Source organism: Rattus norvegicus, chromosome 9, assembly GCF_036323735.1.
Source record: "Rattus norvegicus strain BN/NHsdMcwi chromosome 9, GRCr8, whole genome shotgun sequence".
Classification (NCBI taxonomy): Eukaryota; Metazoa; Chordata; class Mammalia; order Rodentia; family Muridae; genus Rattus; species Rattus norvegicus.
Window position 1 is genome coordinate 110,367,208 of NC_086027.1, and position 21,385 is coordinate 110,388,592.

At 42.3% G+C, this 21,385-nt stretch overlaps 1 protein-coding gene across 3 annotated transcripts in view; it reads right to left on the reverse strand.

Moving 5' to 3' along the window:
- The window catches only part of Fbxl17 (F-box and leucine-rich repeat protein 17), a 438,576-nt gene that overhangs the window by 139,599 nt on the left and 277,592 nt on the right, over positions 1-21,385 (reverse strand). For all 3 annotated transcript variants that reach the window (XM_039083777.2, NM_001108235.2, XM_063267332.1), the window contains one exon: positions 13,028-13,104. In XM_039083777.2, coding sequence (XP_038939705.1) covers positions 13,028-13,104 — 77 coding nt within the window. The remainder of the gene's footprint in view (positions 1-13,027; positions 13,105-21,385) is intronic.

Below are 21,385 nucleotides of genomic sequence, written 5' to 3' on the forward strand. Positions count from 1 at the left end.
ACTACTAAAATCTACATCACTACTGTAATGAGAAATCATTTTAAAGTCTGTAATGATAAGTCACTTAATTTGAAATGAATCCCATTTTGGAGATTTGGTTTTGACTTGTCATGTTAATTAAAATGCATTACATCATGGAAATGGAATTACAGAATATTATCACATAATGAGACTCACTTGTACACTGAGCACACTTTCCACCCTTTCAAGTCTGGTGAGTTTCATGGAAGAAAAAAAAAGTGAACGAGGAAGGATGGTGAGAAGAAATGACAGTCACACAAGGAAAAGAGAAGTCTCTCGGGCTGGAAGACAGGACAGTGTTGGGCCTGCTGTGGGCTCATAGAGTTTTCTCACAGAGAAATGGGGCCTCAGAGTAGCCAGTAAGGCTGGAAAATCTTGCAGCCCAGTCCCCTCAGATGCCACCAGAACTTCTTCTTTCTGTCCTCCATGGCCTCAGAACTGAGTTACTGAGATGCTTCCTATAGGAAGCACATCTTGTGACACTCCCGTAGGATTCTCCACTACCACACCTGTTAGCTTGGAAGGTCTTTATGCTGCTTCCTCATGGAGGCCCGTAAGGTCTTAGGTAACATACATAGAGGTTTTTAAGTGTCTGCTGAACTCAAGACTTTCATATAGAAGTGTTCTATGCTTGTCTGGGGGATGCAAGCCAGCCCTCTGCCAGTATATCCAATGGTGACAAAGCTACAAGGGTTCATTATTGGGAAACAGTGGAAGGAAAATAAAATGAAGGAAATCTGAGACTGAGGGAAATCTAAAAAGGCCTGGTCCTGTGTTTCAGGCCTCAGGCTAGAGCCCAGCTAATCCTGCCTGCATCACAAGCTTCAGCAGACGACTGAGTGTTAGTAGGTCACGGTCACCTCTGTGTTCTCTCTGACATAGGAACAGAAGCCTTATTTTTCAAAAGTGAAGCAAGGAAGGACCAGACTGGACTGGGGGTAAACCTGTGTCTTCCAATAACTACTGAATTGTTTTACAGTTCTGGAACAGACTGGACACGTCCAGCAGTGGGCAGGGAGGTAACGAAACCTCCTGTCTCTGCATTTGCATCTGTCCCCTGCCTAACTCCCCAGTCTCCATGATAGATGCGGACACATGTCGACCGTGTCACCGGATGCCACTGAGAATGGCCCTGGAGTTGTGTGGCTGGACAGAGCTGGCAGGGAAGGGAACAGCGATGTTAGGTGTGGGGGTGAGCTGAGGCACAGGCCATGCAGGCTCCTACAGAAGTGGGCTGCAGGACAGTGCCCTCTAGAAGGTGGACACTGGCCTTCATGTCCTCTGAGGGCATTGTTCCAAGGGTGACCCCTAATGATGAACAGTGCCCGAGAGTAGTCAAGGCACCTCAATGTTTAAATGTAACATTTCTTTTGATTTTTAGGGCTTCGAACAAGCCAGGATAAACAATTCATTTCTTTTCCTTTTCTTTCACCTTTTAATTGCCTTTAAAAATAAAGACTTACTATGTAAACTCCATGTGCCTTCAAAACTGGGATCTCCTGCCTCCCCCTCTTCAGCGCTGGGACTACAGAGGTATGTTATGATAACTAGCCTACAACAATATATAAAGGCATGCACAGCTGAAAATTTTTTCTTTATTCATCTGCAAGGCATTTTTTGAAAGGTCATTATAGCTGTTTTGTGAAAACCATTTCCTTAGACCCTTCATTGACAGCTCTGATTAAGAGAACTACGCTTCCTGTAAATGGATACTTACAAGCCTGGTGCCTAGTTTTCCAAGAGGACATCTTGCTGTGCTGGTGAGGGGAGAGACATCCCATGCTAGTCTGGTAGGCTAAGACAGAACAGCAGGATCAAAGAAACTGAGAACACTGTTAGGTGCCTGATGGGTTATCAATAGAACTACTTTACTGAAGGTCTATTCTGTGAACAGATTCAGCCTGGCTTGGTCATGGTTGCCACACCAGGTAGGACGCTGTATGAGGCACTGAAAATACCCGAGCATGAGGTAGCCATGTATACTGAAGCATTTTCAGACCCAAGGTAGATGGGTAATGGCTATGAGAGTTAAAAACCACTGAGAGCAAGCATTCTACTCTGCATTTAGATGACCCATTGAGAAGAAAATGCTTACACAGAAGTCAGTGTAAGGAACAAAGCTTTGGAAACAGTGGTCGTATGAGTCCAGTTCATAATGAGTATTACACATTTAATTCTTTTTACAGGAAACAAGGAGGAATCAGGAAAAAAACACCAGGCAAGGCAAGCCTTAGTGAGAGCCTGCAGCACATCATGTGTTAAATTGAAATAGCCCCCAAGTTCAACTTCCTTCACTGTTCAAGGAGAAAATCTGCTACTATGTACTTGGGGATAAAGGATTTGCAACTATATGGTGCTTGAGAAATACGCTATTGCTGTAATTTAAGTCACTGTGTGTGGGCTTCAAGATGCACAGTGGCATTCCAAACCAACTTTTAAAGAAAATTGCATGGAATTTTCAAGACATCAGGAGTGTTCTTAAAAGTTATGCAGAGAAAACGGATTTTTGATAGTTATGAATTACATTTAGTGCAGCCAGATTGTAGGGAACGCTCTTTTTGCCTCAGTATGGTTAGAATTACTGTTGACAAAGTTTTAATTTAAATTGTTAAGGATTTAAATGGAAGAATATAGGTCAGTGAATTTTCATTCACGTTGTAAGTATCGCTACTGGGGGAAGAGCAAGCTTTGTTAGTGAGGCCCCAGAATGCACCTCTTCTGTAGTAGCCAGGCCTGAGGATGTCTTAGCGAGAATGATTTGGTTCTCAGTCAGTCAATCAGCAGCCTGAACATGCCCAGCTAGAAACACGCCTGGCACAAAAGAGAGGCTCCGTTCAGAAGGTCTAAACGGATTTGTGAGACAGACCAGAGTCCGCTGGAGGCATTTACTACAACCACAAGTTGGAAGAGATTCTATCTTTCCTAGCAGGTTGTAGATTTATATAGATTTACAACAGTAGACTCTAACAGCTATACTACACGGCTCCTAAGTATAAGTCTACATTGTCGACTGGTTTCCTGCAGCTGAAAAAAATACAATGAATATTTGTAGAGCCTGCCACATCTATAACACTTTTATAGCCTTTCTATAAACCTAGAAACCTCAAGAACTTAAAATAGCTTTCTAATTTAAAGACTATGTCATTAAAACAACTAATTTAATAGTACATAGTATTAAAATGAATACTACTTTCATAAATGGAAATTTTAAATCTGATTTTTCATTAACTAAGAGAGAACAGATTTCAAATCAATAGTCTATTTAGCAGAAGAGATGAGGTTTTGTGGAAAAGCTGCCTGGTTCTGTGAAGGACACACCAATCTACAATCTGCATCCTGCGGGGAGGCTCTTTTATCATGGGTGCTTACTGTTCTGAGGGCCCGCAGCTCTGGTGTCAGTCTGTCCTTCTGCACACTAAGGAATACGATGAACACAGGAACATGAACTATACATGCATACACAGTACATTTCCTGAAACTGCTTTGGCACCACATTTTACCCAAGTACATGAATGTGGCAGAAGTCTGGGGGCTGTGTGGGCCTGGGGGGGCAGGTTTACAGTCATTTACTACAACGGTACAAATCACAAACACGTAAGCAACCAATAATCATCACAGCAGTAAGTACTGGGCACACGGAGCTCTAACGTGAGGGAGAGCCACAAGCTATGTGCGAATTTCAGCAGGCTTGGTAAGCTCGCCTCTTTTCTTGACATTTAGGAAAATATTTTAATCAGAATATGAGAGGGAGAAGATATTTGAATCTGTAACTAATTTATCCTACTTTAGAAGTGAATCATTTGCACGCCTTGATTGCAAGGTGTGCTGGGAAGGCAAAGTTGAAAACGAACACTTTGAGGATTTTGCCCAATTTCTCATGTAAACCAGAGCAGACGGCAGGATTCTCAAAAAAAAAAAGCCAAGCGCGTTTGCCTCACAGAAAATGAGACTGATTAAATTTCAAGCTCTTCACTTATTTTATAGAGCTAAAAATTTTAAGTTTCTTTTTGTTGTTCAAGATGGGCAGACTGAGTCCTCTCCCTCACTGCGTGCAGCATGCACATGCTGGTCTGACATGCTGGTCCAGCATCTAGAGCACCCTTAGTGCGAACGTTTGCCCTCATGCAGGTCCAGGGCATCTCTGCAGATGGCTCTCCACCATGACCTGTCTTCTGTGCAGTGTGATCCGCACATCAGGGCAGCATTGTGGGGACTCTGACTTCCAAATGTAGCCTCCCAAGGCTGACTGCAGGGAACTTCCAAACGTACAGAGGGCAGTGAAGAGGCTGGATTCTATCAGGAGAGTCCTGTGAACTTTAAAATCTAATAGTACAACAGAAGAATCTATATGGAACAAAAATTATCTTCAAAGCAAAACTGTTTTCTTGGAGAAGCTCCTAAAGCCATCTGTGAGCATGGAGACAGTAGAAAGAAAGGGAATCAAGCTGTATGGGGGAGGGGAGATCTGAACCTAAATAACTGGGATTGTTAGAAATACAGCAGTATCAACCACCAAAAGTTTCTGCACATTTTCTCTGCATTAAAGACTTGTTTACCATACGAAAACACCATGACCTGTAATGACTGAATCAGATGTATGAATATTGCTCTTTTCACCAGGACAGATATGTCCCCCAAAAATACACACACACACACACACACACACACACACACACACACACACACACACACCACAAAAGAGAAAAAGCATCAGAAATTCCTAAAGGTAGAGAGGGTTTGTTTTGTTTATCCCCTTTTCCAGGTTTTAAAAATCTCCTTTTCTCTACTCACTCTCAGTCACTTACAGTTTGACATGCATGGCACTCGGCGCAGAGGCTGCATCAGCCATGCCAGTTCAACACAATTGTTGGAAAAGTTGAAAAGTTCAAACTATTTATTAAATGTCATGCGATAAGCCCTAGATGAAAAACACACATGACAGATAGATTTTAGGTGATCGAGTCTGAAGAGAATGCTCTGGAAAAAGGGTTAAAATGAACAGTCAGATACTGGAGTTAAAAGTAAGTTTAATTTACTTAATTAGTAAATTAAATTAATATGCCAGCCTTTTGTGCATGGGAAAGTTCTCTTTAACCTCCATGCTACAGAGCAATCATCAAGAGGGTCTGGGGCTCTGGGTTTTTTGATGCTGTTATTATTGTTCTTTTTGGAAGACAGAGGCAGCGAGCACTATTCATTCTTGCTCTGAGGGGACAGAGCCAACAGACCTGGTGGGCTGGGAAAGGCCGATGTCATCTACCCTGAGCCTCTCCAGGCAGCCACACTGCGGCAGGCCGGCTGGTCCCTACCCCTGAGCAGCTCGTTTACTGGCAGCTCCATGGTGTCATCTGCACTTTGGAGAAGCTGGAAACGCACAAGTGTTTCACAGACTGTTCTTTGTCTGAATATTAAATTAATTGAGTCATAGCCACTGCACCACAAGGAAGTGTGAAGGCCTGTGGAGGGACCTGTAAGATTACATGAATTCAATAACTTCATACCTATTTCCGAATGGCTGTATCCAAAAGGTCTCAGCAAAATCTAAAGGAAATAACCAGAAAACTGACAGAATAGCAAACATACAAATCTACCTTTCATTCTTAAGTCCCTTCCTCTCTCTACAGGCTGTGGATGGGAGAGTAGATGTAAGAAACCACGAGTCTCTAGCGCACTGGGCATTCCCAAACGACGGACGATGCAGGGCCTCTCTGAAGGACATGCTAAGTGATACGTGAGACTTCCCAAGCAGGAAACCAGTAAAAGAAGGTTCTGGATACAACTGGATGAGTTCATTAAACTGGACAGACTGTAGAAGAAATGGCATATATATGCATCTATCTTGAAGTGAACCAGATAAGCCAGGTATGTCCAACAAACAGAGTAAACTTGAAATAGCTTCCAACCTTTTACCAAAGAAAGGACTGTTCGCCCTATCAGTAAGATCAAGACGGCTAAGCTTAAAATGCTATGGAGTGGTAAATCATTGGTCACATTTGAAAGGTGAAGTAAAGAACTCAGGGTCTTGGAAATGACTAAAGAGAAACAATCATGATTTCTGACCTTTGCTACACAAAGACAAAATAGAGCACGTGAAGGGACAAGAGGCCTGATGGTCTACAAGGAAGGTCCACAGGGGCTTCGACTCCCCAGCTCTTCAGAAACTGAGGAGCCCTGAGGTTAAAGGCCAAGGAAGAGGCAGAGCAGAAAGCCACCAAGGAGGGACTTGAATTTGACCTTTGAGAGAATGTTCATTACAGGAAACTGAGGCAAATGGCGGCACTGAGACCCAAGGACTTGTTGGGCTCGCATCTAAGAGGTCAGAGGGAGGAACAATTAGCCACGCTATTTTGTATGACAGAGTTATGTACTTACAAATATGTGTGCGTACCACAAAACTATGACATATTCCGTGCTATCTGAAATTGGTTTAAAACAACCATTAAAATGAAGAAAAAATTCAGCCATGGAAATCGAGAAATCTGAACATCACCTGCTATGAGGGGTGGCAGTGACGGCTGTCCTTGGTGGACTAGTGTCTGGGTTCCATTTGCTTGTCTACTGAAAAGACAATGGTTCTAGGTCTCTCACAGATTCACTCTATCCTTTAAAAAAGGAAATTAGAGAAAATTCAATTACTTTATTAGGATTTTACTACATCATGGGCTCCAGAAAATTTAATTTATAAAGAATTATACAAAAATTTGAAAAGAAGCAAACAGTTGGGCTGGGGCCATAGCTCAGTTGCAGAATGCTTGCCCAACATGCATGAGGGTCTAGATTGGGTTCCTGGTACCCAACATCCTGGACATGGTGGCACACATCTCTAATCCTAGCACTATGGAGGTGGAGCCTGGAGGTTCAGGAGTTCAAGGACATCTACAACCACATAGTGAGTGCGGGGAGCCTAAGCTGGAAAGCCTGGCTGAAAGGGGAAAACGTTGGTACAGTGATGACTATTGAATATAAACATTCCAGGCATGTCACTGACCCAACAGTGCGTGTATAACAAGTTACCTTGGTACTGAAACTATCTATCTATCTATCTATCTATCTATCTATCTATCTATCTATCTATCTATCCAGTTTAAACTGTGCAAAGTTGTAAAACAATGTGCCTCAGTTTCCACATCTGTAGACTCCAGCATTGATAGCAACTCTTAAAATTAAATGTTTAAGGAATCAATGTCTAAAGAAAAGAGCACGAAACTGTAATGATTCTATCATATTATGGTGAAGGTATACACTTGTTCTTGGTAGAGCTATAGATTTGATTAGTAGCTATTACCCAGCATACTGTTTCCCTCTTTCTAGTATATGTTAAGTTGTTGCCATGGGATGATGAATTAGACAGGATAAGTTACAACAAAACATTTGCCTGTGTGTGCATAGCATCGTTTTGGATGATTTCTGTTCTCTCTTTAGATTAACCAAACTCATCCATTCAGACACCTGTTCATGCTCCAAATCCTCCTGGGTCCCCATTCCCTCAGGACCTCCTCTGCTGCCTCTCCCCAAATCATTCCCTAGACAGAGCGGTCCATCACAGGTGGCTTCTCCTAAGCCGCTACAACTTGCAGACTGACCTTTAAAACCCACTGTCACATTCCTAAAAATGACAGGAGTATTCACACATGACTGTTACTTAGTGTCCATTTCTCTATTTGGGGTTTTCCCATAGCACCCACCAGCAGTGTGCACACTTAAGAGTACAGCTTTGCTGAATGAAACAGTGCAGAATAAGGCCTAGGATTAGAAAAGGACTTCAAGAATCAAATAGGGCAAGTATCTTCCCAGGTTTACATCCTCCTGCCTCCTCCCCAGAGACTACCTCTGCCTGCACATATCTTTGGATAGAGAGAACTTATTACCATGGAGGAAAGCATTTTCAAAAAACTGTGAACATCCACATGGCCTTTTCCTTCACGGAATACCACAAGGCAAGACGCTCTGTAACACGCATAGTGTTCAGTGCAAGAGTGGCAATGCTACTTACAAGCTTCTCCTCCCTGACTGACTGTGCACAAGGGAAGTCAGGATTCCCTCTGCTTGCTAAGAGCACCACCACTATGGAAATGCTTAGTCTGCAGAGCAGAAAGCAATGACATCCAAAGTGGACATGTCACAAAAATGGATCCCTTGGTTTGATGTAAGTTTTCCATATCTATAAAAGGCGATTTCTCCATTAAATATAATGTTAAAAACAATTAAAATTAAGCCCAGGATTTCCAAATACAAAAGTAATGTAGAAAACAAATGTTGGACAGTTCTTATTTTAGATAACAGCTATGTTAAATGTAGAATTGTAGCACTCATTTATAAAAGGTAATTTAGAACACTGTATGTATGTATGTATGTATGTATGTATGTATGTATGTATGTATGTGCATATATACGTGCTTGGAGGTGTAGGATCGTTCATGTGCCATAATCACACAAACAGGTTTATTTACTTTGGAAGTATGGGTTAGGCTATTTCTTAACCTAAGAACTATACTGAGGAAGAGTTGCATTCAGATGGTTATGATACTAATTTTTTTGTACAGAAAATATAATTTTAAAAAATTTAATAGCTAAAGGAGTAAAGCAGAAATAGCAAGGCTAAAAAAATATTGACTCAACATATACAACTTTTTTCTATATATATGAGAAAAATCTATCAAAATATATAACATGCTTAAAATAACACCAAATGTATACAATATGGAGGTGAATTTAACTAAAAACTATAAAGTATTGCTGATAGAAATTAAACAATAAACACTATGTAGGATTCTTAATATTGTTAAGATGGCGGGTCTCCCTTCACACATCAACAGTAGTACTGTTTGAAGAAGTATTTTCAAAAGTCCTTCTTACTAAACTGAATACTATGTTTAATCACAGCAAACAGCACAAACGCTGTCAATGCTAAGTCTTTTATTTCAAGGGGATCTAACTATAGTCATAGAAATTTAGTAGCCAGGGAAGAAAGTCAACAATTTCTTCACTCCAACCAAACAAAAGCATTTGGATAAAGTTATAATTAAATATTTCAGGGCAGCAAAATGGCTCAGTAAGTAATATCTTTGCAAGAGTTTGGTCCTAGGGATCCACACGGTAGAAGGAGAGAAGTGACGCCCAGGATTTGTTCCCTGAACACTGTAGTAGACAGACAGACAGATGAACAGATGAACAGATGTTCAGATGGACAGACAGACAGACGGACTGACAGACAGACAGACAGACCCCACCACACACACACACACACACACACACACACACACACACACACACACACACACACACGGCGGGGGTGGGGTGGGAACTGGTGTAAATTCTAGTTCATTCATAGGCTCATTTTCCTTGTTTCCCTTTCTTTCTAATACAGAAATGTAACCAATGCCGAATTTTAGGTGAGAAACCAGGCCCATTACTTAGAAGGAAAGAAGATCATGATATCTTCTAAATGCCACAGAATGAAGAGTTAAATAAAGAAGTAGAAATGGAGGGAAATACCTAAATGGACACTTAAGAGACAAGAATTTGCAAGGCAGAGGCTTCAGCTAAGTAGCACTGGCGCTAGCAACAATGAGTGTTATTTATATTTAAATAACAGGACGGAAAGTGAGAATAATAACAGTAGCAATGGAGCACTCTTTCTGACTTGCAAATCTGCGTTGTTCAAGCTCTTCTTTGTCACTTTACAGCTATTAGAGTTACTTCTGCTGACAAAAAGAGGTGCATCGTACAGCAATCTTGGAGCAGTTTAAAATACAATTTAAACTGAAACAAAAAGAAAATGCTAGAAAGTTATTTTAAATGGAACATCACTGTAGGTAATACACAGCTAGTAATATGAAAAGTAAGAGGGATAACAAGAGTAAACTGACTGAAGGAGAGAGCGTTTTTGCTGCAGCTCTTGCCGACCCTGTTTTGGATTTCCTTTGTCTCCCCAGCACTGCTGCTTGGATATATATCCCAGATCCTAATCTGAGTTGACAAACAGCGAGAGAGATCAGGGTCCGAGCAGGGTGGGGAAGGTACGGCCCATTAATCTTTCAATGGCGGCAGAAGGTCAGCATGGCAAGGGTGAAGCATGGGTTACACCCAAGCAAAGATTAATCTTACCGGACCACCCCTGCCATTCTTGCCTTTGAGAAAGAGCTGTGCTGTCACCCCTTGCACCAGGCTACGCAGGGCAGCCCTAGCCTCTCAGACTTTCTGCTTCAGAATAAGAGAAGCCACACTCCCCTGCACAGAGACCAGGGCCTGGCACACAGTGGATGCTGACAGAATGAACATGGATCAGGCCTATCACTGTTAGGTCAACTGAAAGGACAGCGCCCGTGACTACAATGGGCACAGTGGTTGGCTTTGATTTGGGAAACCCTTTGTCCTGAGTAGTCCAGAAGCATGACTCCCTGTCAAGTTAAAAATGCTCCAAATCAAAGAAGTACTGTGACCAAGAGCGGTACTTAGCAGTTAGGAAAACACCAAGGAGAGCCATCTGGGTCTCTGAGAGCCACAGGGGAGCTTGTGGAGAGGCATGGAGGGAACCTAGGGGCTAGGAATGTTGACCAGCAGCAGTCAAGACCCCAAGCTTGGCTCCAGCACTGAAAAGAACACACATCCAAAGCACAGTAGTGCTGTGTGCAAAAATGACCTCGTGCACCAAACTACAATATCAGCAGCTAAGTGTTTACATTTGAGAATAGAAGCAAAAGGATATTTCCAGACTGAACTTCTATGGTTCCTCAGCATGCAAAGGTTAAAAAGAAGAAAACATGCTAACAACTCTCAGGTAACCTGGGTTTGTCTCAGAACCGCCCCTGGCGTACGGGCTGCAGTGGAAAATGCCGTATGGGGACAAGAGGTTTCTCGTCCATCCTATTTATTCTGTCCTGGGAAGGCTGTGCTGCCGAGACAGTGACTGCTTCTGACCTCTGTCGACCTGGGCGAGACACACAGATTCCACTCCTGTTCTCTTCTTAACTGCAAGGGATACTTTTCAGAATGATAAGAACTTTCAAAAGTAGGCTTTCAAAGAGATCAAAAGGATATTAAACCATCCTAGAAACATAGAAAGATATACAAGAAACCCAGAGTAAGCTTCGATGAAGAAGTACAGAGAAGATGAAGGAAACAGACCTGGATGGGGAGGTGACTTGGATACGCCAGCCTCCCAAGGCCCTTCTTCCCCTTCCTGCTAATCGTGCAGGTCTGGAAGTCATCGAGGTAGCTACAGACCAACACGAGCTCAGTGTGTACTGGTTGTTTCCTGTGTGAGCACAACATGTATCGGATGTTTCCCGTGTGAGCTCGCATGGCAGAGGTGATTTCTCAGAACTGTTAGTGAGTGACCAACACACCAGCAGGTGCTACATGGAACTTTCTACTCTCACTGCCGCCTCTGGAACGTATCCTGTGGCTTCTCAGAGGGCAAAAACTCAGGTTAAGTAACATACTTTAGGCTTATGACGGACAGAAGAGACAGAGTTCTAACCGTGACCCACTTGCTGGGCTTTAGTTACTCCCCCGCCCATACCTGACACCAGCTCTGTTCGGTGATGGATGAGTGACAGCATTGGATTCACCCAGATACTTCTGACTTCCTGATGTGTTCATAAACTGTTACCCTTTACCATAATGATCTGTTTAATTTGAAGAGATAGAAGTGTATGGGTATGATGACAACTGTATCATATATCAATTTACACGAATATTACTTTATAACAGCCTGGCTAGATTTTGCTAAGCCCTACAGCCACAGTCAACACCGGAGAGGAACCTGACAAAAACCATACAGGGTATATATGCCAGGTGAGCGGCTTCTCCTGAGGCAGTGCATCCTGAAACACCGCCAGAAGTATCCACTTACCCCACCCAACGCAGGCCCACACTAGTCCCATGGGGGGAGGAGGCAGGAGAGGGGAGAGGCTCTCCTGAGCACACACATTCTCACACTCATGTGCTGGGCCGCAGGCTCTCCAGGCCTTGAAACCGGGAGCTTCAGGAAGATCTCAAAAGTCAAGCGTGTTAGGTATCAGCTTAACATGCCAAGCAAGGCAAGGGACTATAGAAAAGGAAAAGGAAATCAACACATCTCCACAGCTTTTAACTAGAAAGAGACAACAATATGGAAACAGTGTTTTCTAAGTCTGTGTAAATGTATTTCAAATATGAACAATTCTTACTGTTGCTTTTTGTGGGAGTGGCTATAAATGAAGCAGGAGCTTCATGCACACCAGGCAGTCAACACGCCCTGCACTGCCCTTTTCTAAATGGCAACCTTAGGATCTGACAATGCACCCCTCTCCTTCCCAGCGCAGCCGGGCCCAACATCCTCGGACTGGAGTCACAGCAGATAGAAAAGCTAACAATAGGAGAATTAAATACTAACTTCTCTCTCGGGGAAAAAATTAAAATCTATGTAAGCAATTTAAGCAGTGAGAAAAAGGGGACCCACTCTCTCTCTTACCGTGACAAATGCTCGACCTCCACCGTACACTGTCAGATGCACACTGACTGGGAAGAGACACTGCACATGGCCATGTGGCTCTCGCTGTTCACAGAGGCTAGTCAATACCAGATAATGGAGACGGTTGAGAGAACGTACACCGACACTTGCTACCCCTCTTAACGTGGCCACTAGGATGCAGCAGACTGGCATCAGGACTGGCCTTCTGAACCCCGGGCATACACCGTGCCTGGTGCTAAGCCAGCCAGTGAAGTCGACGCACCGATTCTACAAGTCCTGTTCACAAGATCAGACACTTAATTGGCCTGAAAAGTATTTGCATTTCCCCGCTCTCCAATCTGCACTCTACTCCTGTGTGTATCAGTACGTATGTAAGACTGTGCACCGAGCTCACGCACACACTCACTCTACTGTGATTTCTAGACTGTTTCTCCATTTATTTCTGTTCCATCAGAATTGTGTAAGGGAACACAAACTATCTAAAGTGATTCTTGACATCTTTAGATAACCTCTGTTTGTATGAGGATAGGCGTAGGGCTCATTACCTACCATAGTCAGTGATCTTACAGGACACCAAGTACAGCTCCTTCAGGCTCTGTCCCTCCTTTGCGATAACCTCCACACACCTGAAACACACAAACGGGTGGTGTTACACTAAGGTATCCTCGGGGAATTAGTGAGTGTCAGACCACGAATCCTCGAGAAGAGTCAGTATTCTGTGAAGACCCTACCCAGCCCTCTGCTCGCAACACACCTCACTGGGGGAATTCAGGAAGTTGCCTGGTCTCCGCTTCCAGGTCGAGTGCACTAATTCCTAAATGGCTTCGTCACATCTTTTAAAACTCGAGATGAGAGGGAGATACTCCTTTAAGACCAGTGGGCATTTTGGTTAAGCCTGACGTGGTATTGCGAATGCATCACTTAGATAAAATGATATAAAATAATAAACCCAAATTGTGCTATACAGGTGGACAGTTATCTCAAAGGGATGATAATTATTCAGAGTTTAATTTTTAATTCTGAACATTAAGTGCACACCCGTAGAAATTTTACTTAACATACAATTCAAAGTTGTAAAACCATATAACTGATAGAAAACATAAAACCTGAACATATAAGAATGATAAAACTTTCACTTTAAAAATGTTTCATTTTTGCAGGGTGATAAATATGGATCTATTTGCATTTTCTGCATGCAGACATCCACTTAGACCACACCATTTGTTGAAGTCGCTTTCTTTTTTCAATTGTGTAATTTTGACTTCTTTGTCAAAAATCAAGGGTCCATCAGCGTGTGGGTTTACTTCTGGGTTTTCAGTTCTATTCCACTGACCAACCTGTCCTGGTGTTTATGACAATGCCATGCAGTTTGTTACTGTAGCTTGGCAGTACAGCTTGGAATGGGGCAGTGAACCCCCAGGTCTGTTCTTGTACAGGAGCTCCTCAGCTATTTTGGAGTGCTTTGTTTTTCCCTGTGAGGCCGATAGGGGCTCACAGAGACTGAACCACCAACCACAGAGTATGCATGCGATGGTCCTCGGCCCCTACACGTGTGCAGCTTCGTCTCTAGTGGGGCTAGAGTGGGGCTATAACTGACTCTGTGACTGCCTTTGGACCCCCTTCCCCTCAATGAGCCACCTTGTCTGGACTCAGGAGGAGTCCCGTGCACACCTGATGAAGGACATAAGATCTAGGCCTGCTACAACTGGATGTGTAAAGGCTGATAGCCATGGGAGGTCTCTCCCTCTCTTGAAGAGAAAGGAGAGTGGGTGGGGAAGGTGAGGGGAGAGGGAGGGACTGAGAGGAGAGGAGGAAGAGGAGAAAAAACTAATAAAATTCTAAAAGGAAGACGGGAAAAGGGTTTATTTATTTTTATTTATTTTTTTTCCGGAGCTGGGGACCGAACCCAGGGCCTTGCACTCGCTAGGCAAACGCTCTACCGCTGAGCTAAATCCCCAACCCGGGTTTATTTTTAATATTTCAAAAGAATTGCCATACAAATTATATAGTTACATATTTTAAAATCTTCTTTGATTTTCACTTACATTAAAACATTTTTCAATATAGCCTTAGCAGAACTCTAGTAGAGAATTTAGTGAATTTTAAAAATAATGGTTAGCCACACGGCCTACTCGAAAGCTCAGCATGCTATGCTAGCAGCACGCTGTACTGACAGACTGACACAAGGCCACAAGGCGTGGGTGCCCTTCAATGCAGTCCCTGTTTAATTCGTATGGATAGCAGTTAAGCAAAAGGGTAAAAAGCAAAAGGAGTCATTAACCTTTCCAAGGACGTGAGGTTCAAGCAGTTTGGTACCTGTGTGTACAATCTATCAAAACTCACTTGGCATCCATCTCTGCCTTCCAGATATCCCATTGGCTGCCTGGCTTATTTGTAGGTAGCTTTATAAAATGTCAGGGAGTTTTATATAATTTTATCTGGTATAATTCATTATTGAAGGTTAAATTAGTAAGGAAGATATATTTTTCTTTTAAAGTACTTTTATAGAATTTGGTCCTAATGGAATGATAAACATTTCCTGTTTCTGAGGGCAGCCGGGTGAACATGCTTCTTGGGTTGTTTTATATAAAAAGATTGATGATTAAAACACGTTTGATTGGGGTTTTGTTGTTGTTGGTTTTTTTTGCTTTTTGGGGTTTTTTTGCAACTATAGTAGAGATCTCGAGAGAGTGACATAATATAATGTGGCTGACGTGGATTATTGTGAAGGGAAACGTTAACACCTAGCTTCATGTCATCTGGCTTTAATGCAACATTTTAATAAGTTCACTAGAAAGAAATGCTAAAAGAGGAAATCAAACAGCTCAGACTGTGCCTAAATGTTATAGATGACTTACAATGAATTTTCACATGCTAGGAATAAAAAAGAAAAGCCATGTTATTACACGATCCTAATGATTTAAAATTTCCTGAGCACTTTCTCCAATAGTAAAGGCCCACATTTTACCCTCCCTGTTGAATTAAAGCTAATCCGATGTGTGGTGGCGACAGTGGAAAGGAGCAGCAGCAAAGCGGTAATTGTATTTTATTCCCAGGTCCATATAAATAGTTCAAAATGCCTGACCTCGTTTTTGACTGAGAAAGGCACTAAGCAAATGCATCCTCCTGTTGTATCCATTACTGGATGTGGCACAAGTGCACACAGGCACTGCAGACTCACAGACAGGCTGAGGGGAGCAGATAACAGGAAGACTGCTACTGTACCAGAGAAGCAGGCCCTGTCTCACAACAGAAAACCAGCATGTGTATAAAATAAGACGTGCCGTGGAATCACTGAGCATTAAGGTTTGCCCCCAAATGACAGACAGACAGACAGACAGGAAGGATGTATGCATGATTATGCATGTAAGTAGTGCAAAATCAGGAAGTTTGCTCAAGAGCTGGTAACCAGCTATGAGGTATTGCACGACTGTAACCTGTCACACTAGATACTGAGAGGAAAACGCAAGTGAAGGTCCCATAGGTGAAGCATCACCTGCCCTTAAAGGTTCAGTCACACCAGTTTCCAGACACATATCTATTATTCATATAAACGTACATACTTAGTATATTTATAGTATATAAATATATTATCATTTCATATAAATATATTTATATGCATAAGCACAAATGGCACATAGTAGATATTATAGAAGTTTATATGATAGGTACTTATAAAAACTTAAGTGATATTTTCAAACACTTTTAAAAGGTAAAGATGTTTTCAAGCGGTCTTTGGTAGTCCTGAGCAGTGTGATGGAAGTGACATTTTTCAGAAGCTCCACTTTTCCATTCCTGTCCTTATTCACACATATCACACGAGAAAAGGCTCTGTCCAACATGGTAAGAAAATTACATCAGTACACAGAGGCAGGGCATGAGCACCTACAATCACAACCAAGAATTTAAAACATTCCCGCTTCTTCAACATTCTGTCCCCATCACTCCAAAGACGAACCTCCAAATAGTATTTAAAAGCATTCTACATCGATCCAGGAATTCTCATGACAATAGAGGGATTAGAAGGGGGTGGAGGTTATGAATTCTCAGGGGAAGTAGTGGTATTATAAAGGGTAAGTGAACGGCATGGAAAAGTGTCCCATGAACACCAGGTCTACGAGGACCTCCTGAGCTCCAGACCCCACAGGGAGCGCGTCCTTAACAAGGGAAGAGAAAGACTCAATGTCCGGCCTCACCTGGAACCAACAAGGAGCTCACCTCCACCTTGCTTGGCTGGAGGTCCTACAGCATTTGCTTCCAAAGGCGGCTCCCTCCCCGTAAACGTTCTCCTCCACACCGACATCTCTTTAGCTTATTCTGAATTGTCCGCCCTCAGATTATTTCCTTGCTTTTATGCTTTGGCAGTGGTGTGAAGAAAAAAAGAATTGAAGTCTTACTATCGTAAATTACTAAGTAACAGCTACTGAGAATGAAATATAATATATATATATATATATTCTTTCTCTTTTAGAATAAGGAAAAGGGCCAGAAAACTTGCTTTAAGACAGTCAAAGCATCTAAAATTATTTTTGATAATTTTATACTCACTTGCTTTTGAGAATGTTCTAAAATACACCTGAAGCATTTTGTAAAATTTGAAAGCAGAAAGGTTATTTTGTGAGCTACGTAAGGTTTTTTCTTTTTTCTTTTTAAAGGGAAAAAAAAGCATTTCTCAGTTTCAAAGGAGGAAAAGAATCTGTCTTCTTAGAAATAGATTCCTAATCGTCTGATTTATATGAAGGTTAAAGGTTAATGAATTAAGCTGTGTAAGCTTCAAAATTATCAAAGGGATTCAAAAGAGCCTTGGATTATAGAAAACAATGACCCATTCCACACTCACACCAAGTTTTTATGTTTTTGTCTCCTTCTCAACAGCCAGAACATGGCATTAGTGACAATTGAAAAGAACTAATGAGGAAATATGACTGCACTGTGTGTAGGAGGAGCGTCCTGGGAGACCTTGTTACCGTTTGTGATGTGCTTCAAGCCAGAAAGAAGCTAATTGGAGCTGCCAGACACTGGTTTGCAAATCTTACCTTAAAGGACAGGCTCAATCACCTTCAAGGTGTGAAAAGAAATATCCCCATTAGAGATGCATTAGTACAGGGCTTGGTGGAGTTCTAAGGACGCTCTGGGATGGTTGCTCCCAAGCACAGTCCTATTTGAATAGGAAACATATTTAAAGAGAGAAAACTGCAACAAGACAAAACAGCACCACAGACTAAAAGGAAGAAAAGGTATGGAGTGTCCTGGGAAGAAGTGGGTAAATACATACAAAGGCCTGGTGTGTTTGAGGCTGAATAAACATGCCACTGAAACCTCACAATAAAACATACCCGGAAAGTGATCTCTGTAAAGGCTTGAGGAACAGAACTGGACTTTCCCCATTTCTAAAACTAGGCAAGCTAATAAGTTAACTTAACATCGTGTGGGCTACAGACAGACAAACTGCAGAGCATGGGAGTGGACACACGACCCTGAAGAAGGAATTAAAAGGATCGACAAGGTCTACACACAGTAGTGAGGAGGAAACGAGACCCCTGTGTGCTGTAGAAGGATGCTGTCATGCCAATTCACAGGTGGGCTACTCAAGTCATACTAGAGGATCCCAGACACAAGGTGCACCCAGGGAAAAGCATACTCAGAGTGGATTGGTTCTCTTTAAAAGTCTGAAATGGAGTTCTGATCACAGTGGACATAACTTACAAGTCTCCGAGCCTTCAAAAAAATGGAAACATTGCATGGTTTAAAGGAAGGAAAATTTACCAAAAAAAAATGTCAATTAAACAGTCTATGGCCAGCATATTTTCCCTTATTTAAATTAGGTTTATGAGTGTTACAGTAACAGGATAGCTTAGCTTATAGAAAGAGAGTAATATAGTTATTTTTGTCTTCAGGTTCATCACCTGAACTAGACGGACCAACATTAGATTACCTCAGGAATCTGACACATGCCACTGAGAGCACTCTTTATTTCTCCATGCCTTTCTCATGAATGCTCATCTGTGCAACACCAGGGACTGCAGAGCACCAAGTGGAAACCACTGTTAACTCTTATGAACACTCATGGAAAGATTCTCATAGAACATACATAAGCTGATTTTTTATGAGATGGATTTGCAATTAAAATGCTAACTCATTTTCTCAAAGAACATTCTTAATATACCACAAGGGTAGAAACTCGGGATGACATGCAAAATGTCACCAGATCCACCAGTTAGCGACAATTATCTTGGGACACCAATTAAGTTCTCACTTACCAAATGCCATTCTCTAGAAAGCCAGTAACTGATTTGTGAATCTGAGATCTATTTAGGCAGACATATCTCATTTGACGGGGGTGGGGAGTGGGGGGCTGGACGGACCTCACTGAAAGGTTACAAAATGACCACTGTAGGAACCTGTGGTTTTTACACAAGGGAAGCATGTCAAAAGCTAAGTTAGGCTTCTGCTCCTGCAGTGTGCAGCCTCTGCAGGGTTAAATTCTGCTGAGGAGAAGGCAGGCTGGGCTCTTAGCCACGCCCCTGAAGGACTCTAAGCAGAAGGTAGTTTTCTTCTTGTGAGTATCAGAACCCAACAAAGAAAGAACAATATCACAGCCAATGGAGTTCCCGGTGCATTTATAAATGTCCTCATGAACAACTCATGGGGAGTCAGTCGTCTCTAGCCGTATATCCAAACACTGCAACTTAATTTAAATGTTTAGTAGAATATTTAAATTTTTCCTAAGGCACAAAGAGACCTACATATAAATAGCACATTCCTGTGAATTATCAAGAAACAAAATGGCTGAAGTTTCTCTAAGGAGTAGGAATGGAAACTTGAACTAACTGGCTTATAATAAATTTGACTCTGCCATTAACATTTTGGATATTATTTGTAAAATTCTCATTTTTAACTTGGCCATTGTATAGTACTTTTTACAAGAACTACATTAACAAACTGAGCTAACTTTTGGGAAGCGATCCATAGAGCAGGTCAGAGGATGGAAGTCAGAAAAACTAACGTCTATCTACTTACAGCCTGCACTTCTTCAAATGTAAAGTGTGACCAAGGCATGGTGTTACCTAATGTTGGACTTAGTGCAAATGTGAAGGGTCAAACACTGTCTGTCCACTTTGGTTCTTAATATTCATAACCTTATTATTCATAGCCACGAACGGGACCAGTACCAGCTTCACAATTACTAAGACTCTAGGAAAGACAGTCAGGTGTCAGGGTGAATGGAAACAAACACCAGGAAGAAAAGTAAGAAAGAAATCAAAGGAGAGACTTTCTCTGTTAAAGAAAGAAATCAAAGGAGAGACTTTCTCTGTTAAAGACCGTCCAATTGATCCCATTACCTCACTGGGGAGAAGTATAGTCACGTGGAAATAGTGACTGTTGAAAACCTCCTTTTGTTTCCTTTTCATTTTTGGTTGAAGGAGTGCCATCAGTTCATCCTCAGTGACTCTAGGGAGACCAGGCACTGTGCAAGTGGATGAAGCTACACTGGTCCTTCCCGTTGGCATCCTGACATGGTCAGTGAAAAGGTCTTCATTGTCTCCAAGGAACCCAAGTGTACTGTGGGCAGCAAAAGCCCAGGCTCTTAAAAAAGAAATTCGATCAAACACAGAGGCATTGCTGTCCGCTGGAAGGAGCTATGGCCTGTCAGAGTGCACTCCTTTCCAGCAAAAGATTAGTCAGGGACAGTCCTGCTCAACCCTTCCTGCCACCAACGGTGCAGTATCAGTTCCAGAAGGCCAGCAGTATTTCAAAGATATCTGTCAGGCTTCTGACTTGCCTAAAAAGCTATGGAATCTACGTAGAAGAAGAGTATAAAACACCTAACTGAGGACTGTGTCCTTCTCATTCTTGACCTTCACCCAAACTGTCACAAACACTAGCATCAAACTCTCATTTGTATTTTGCATAAAATAGATATTTTACTTGACTCCTATTTAAAATGGCCGAGGACATGTTTTTAGTGGCTGATTAAAACATTCAGGACATGAGACTCCAGGCCTCTTTTAAGAAAGAGTTGAGCATGTCCTCACCCCAAGATACCCACAATATGCCTTGCTATAACGATTACCCCTTCCCAGCGCTCCTTGGGAGTCGGCCCCACCTCCAGAGGAGTTTTGTGAACTAAGACTGATGTTCAACACGGACCACCCTTGACCTGTGTAATCAAGGAGGCAACTCGGACAACACTCTGAACAAAGGTTTCCTTCTGTTTTGGGAAGGTGGAGAACATCAGAATGCCACAAAGCATGGGACAAAAAGACAAAAGGGACTATTAAAGATGGTCCCCACTTTAGCTAAAATCATCCTAAGCATTCAAGCACTACTCCAAGCTTTGTTGAGCAAACAGTGGCAGTGGTAAGAAGAGAGTTCTCAAGGGAAATGAAGAGAACGGCAACGTGATATCCTTGAATGCTAAAATTAGACAGCTCACATCAAATGCAGTGGGGAGCAGGCCAATGCTTCCAAGCCACAGGCTCCCATGTGCGCAAGCTCTTAGCCTCAAGAAGTCTGCGGGCAACTCCTTGTTAACTTTTAAGCCCAAGTAACCCTCTGTCCATCCAAGAAGCTGGTAAAAGAGGTCTTAAGGGTGATTTGTAAATAGCAATTGTATACAAGTGATTAATCCTGAAATCAGAAGACCATAAGAGTCAAGTTATCTCCTTAGTCCCTAAAACAGAAGCAGTAAAAAGCAGTCTAGATCAGGGATCAGGGAGCAGGGACAAAACGATGGGTGCATGCTTTCTGAAGAGGAAGGAGAAGGATCACATGGGCAGAGACACCATGCCAGTGTCACCTCAGCAAGGTTCAGTGAGACTGAAGTCTCCGTGTTCTGAGGTCAGTGATCATCACTGTTGAACACACAGCTCTGCAGCCTGGCCCTGCACCGACACAGCTCTGCAG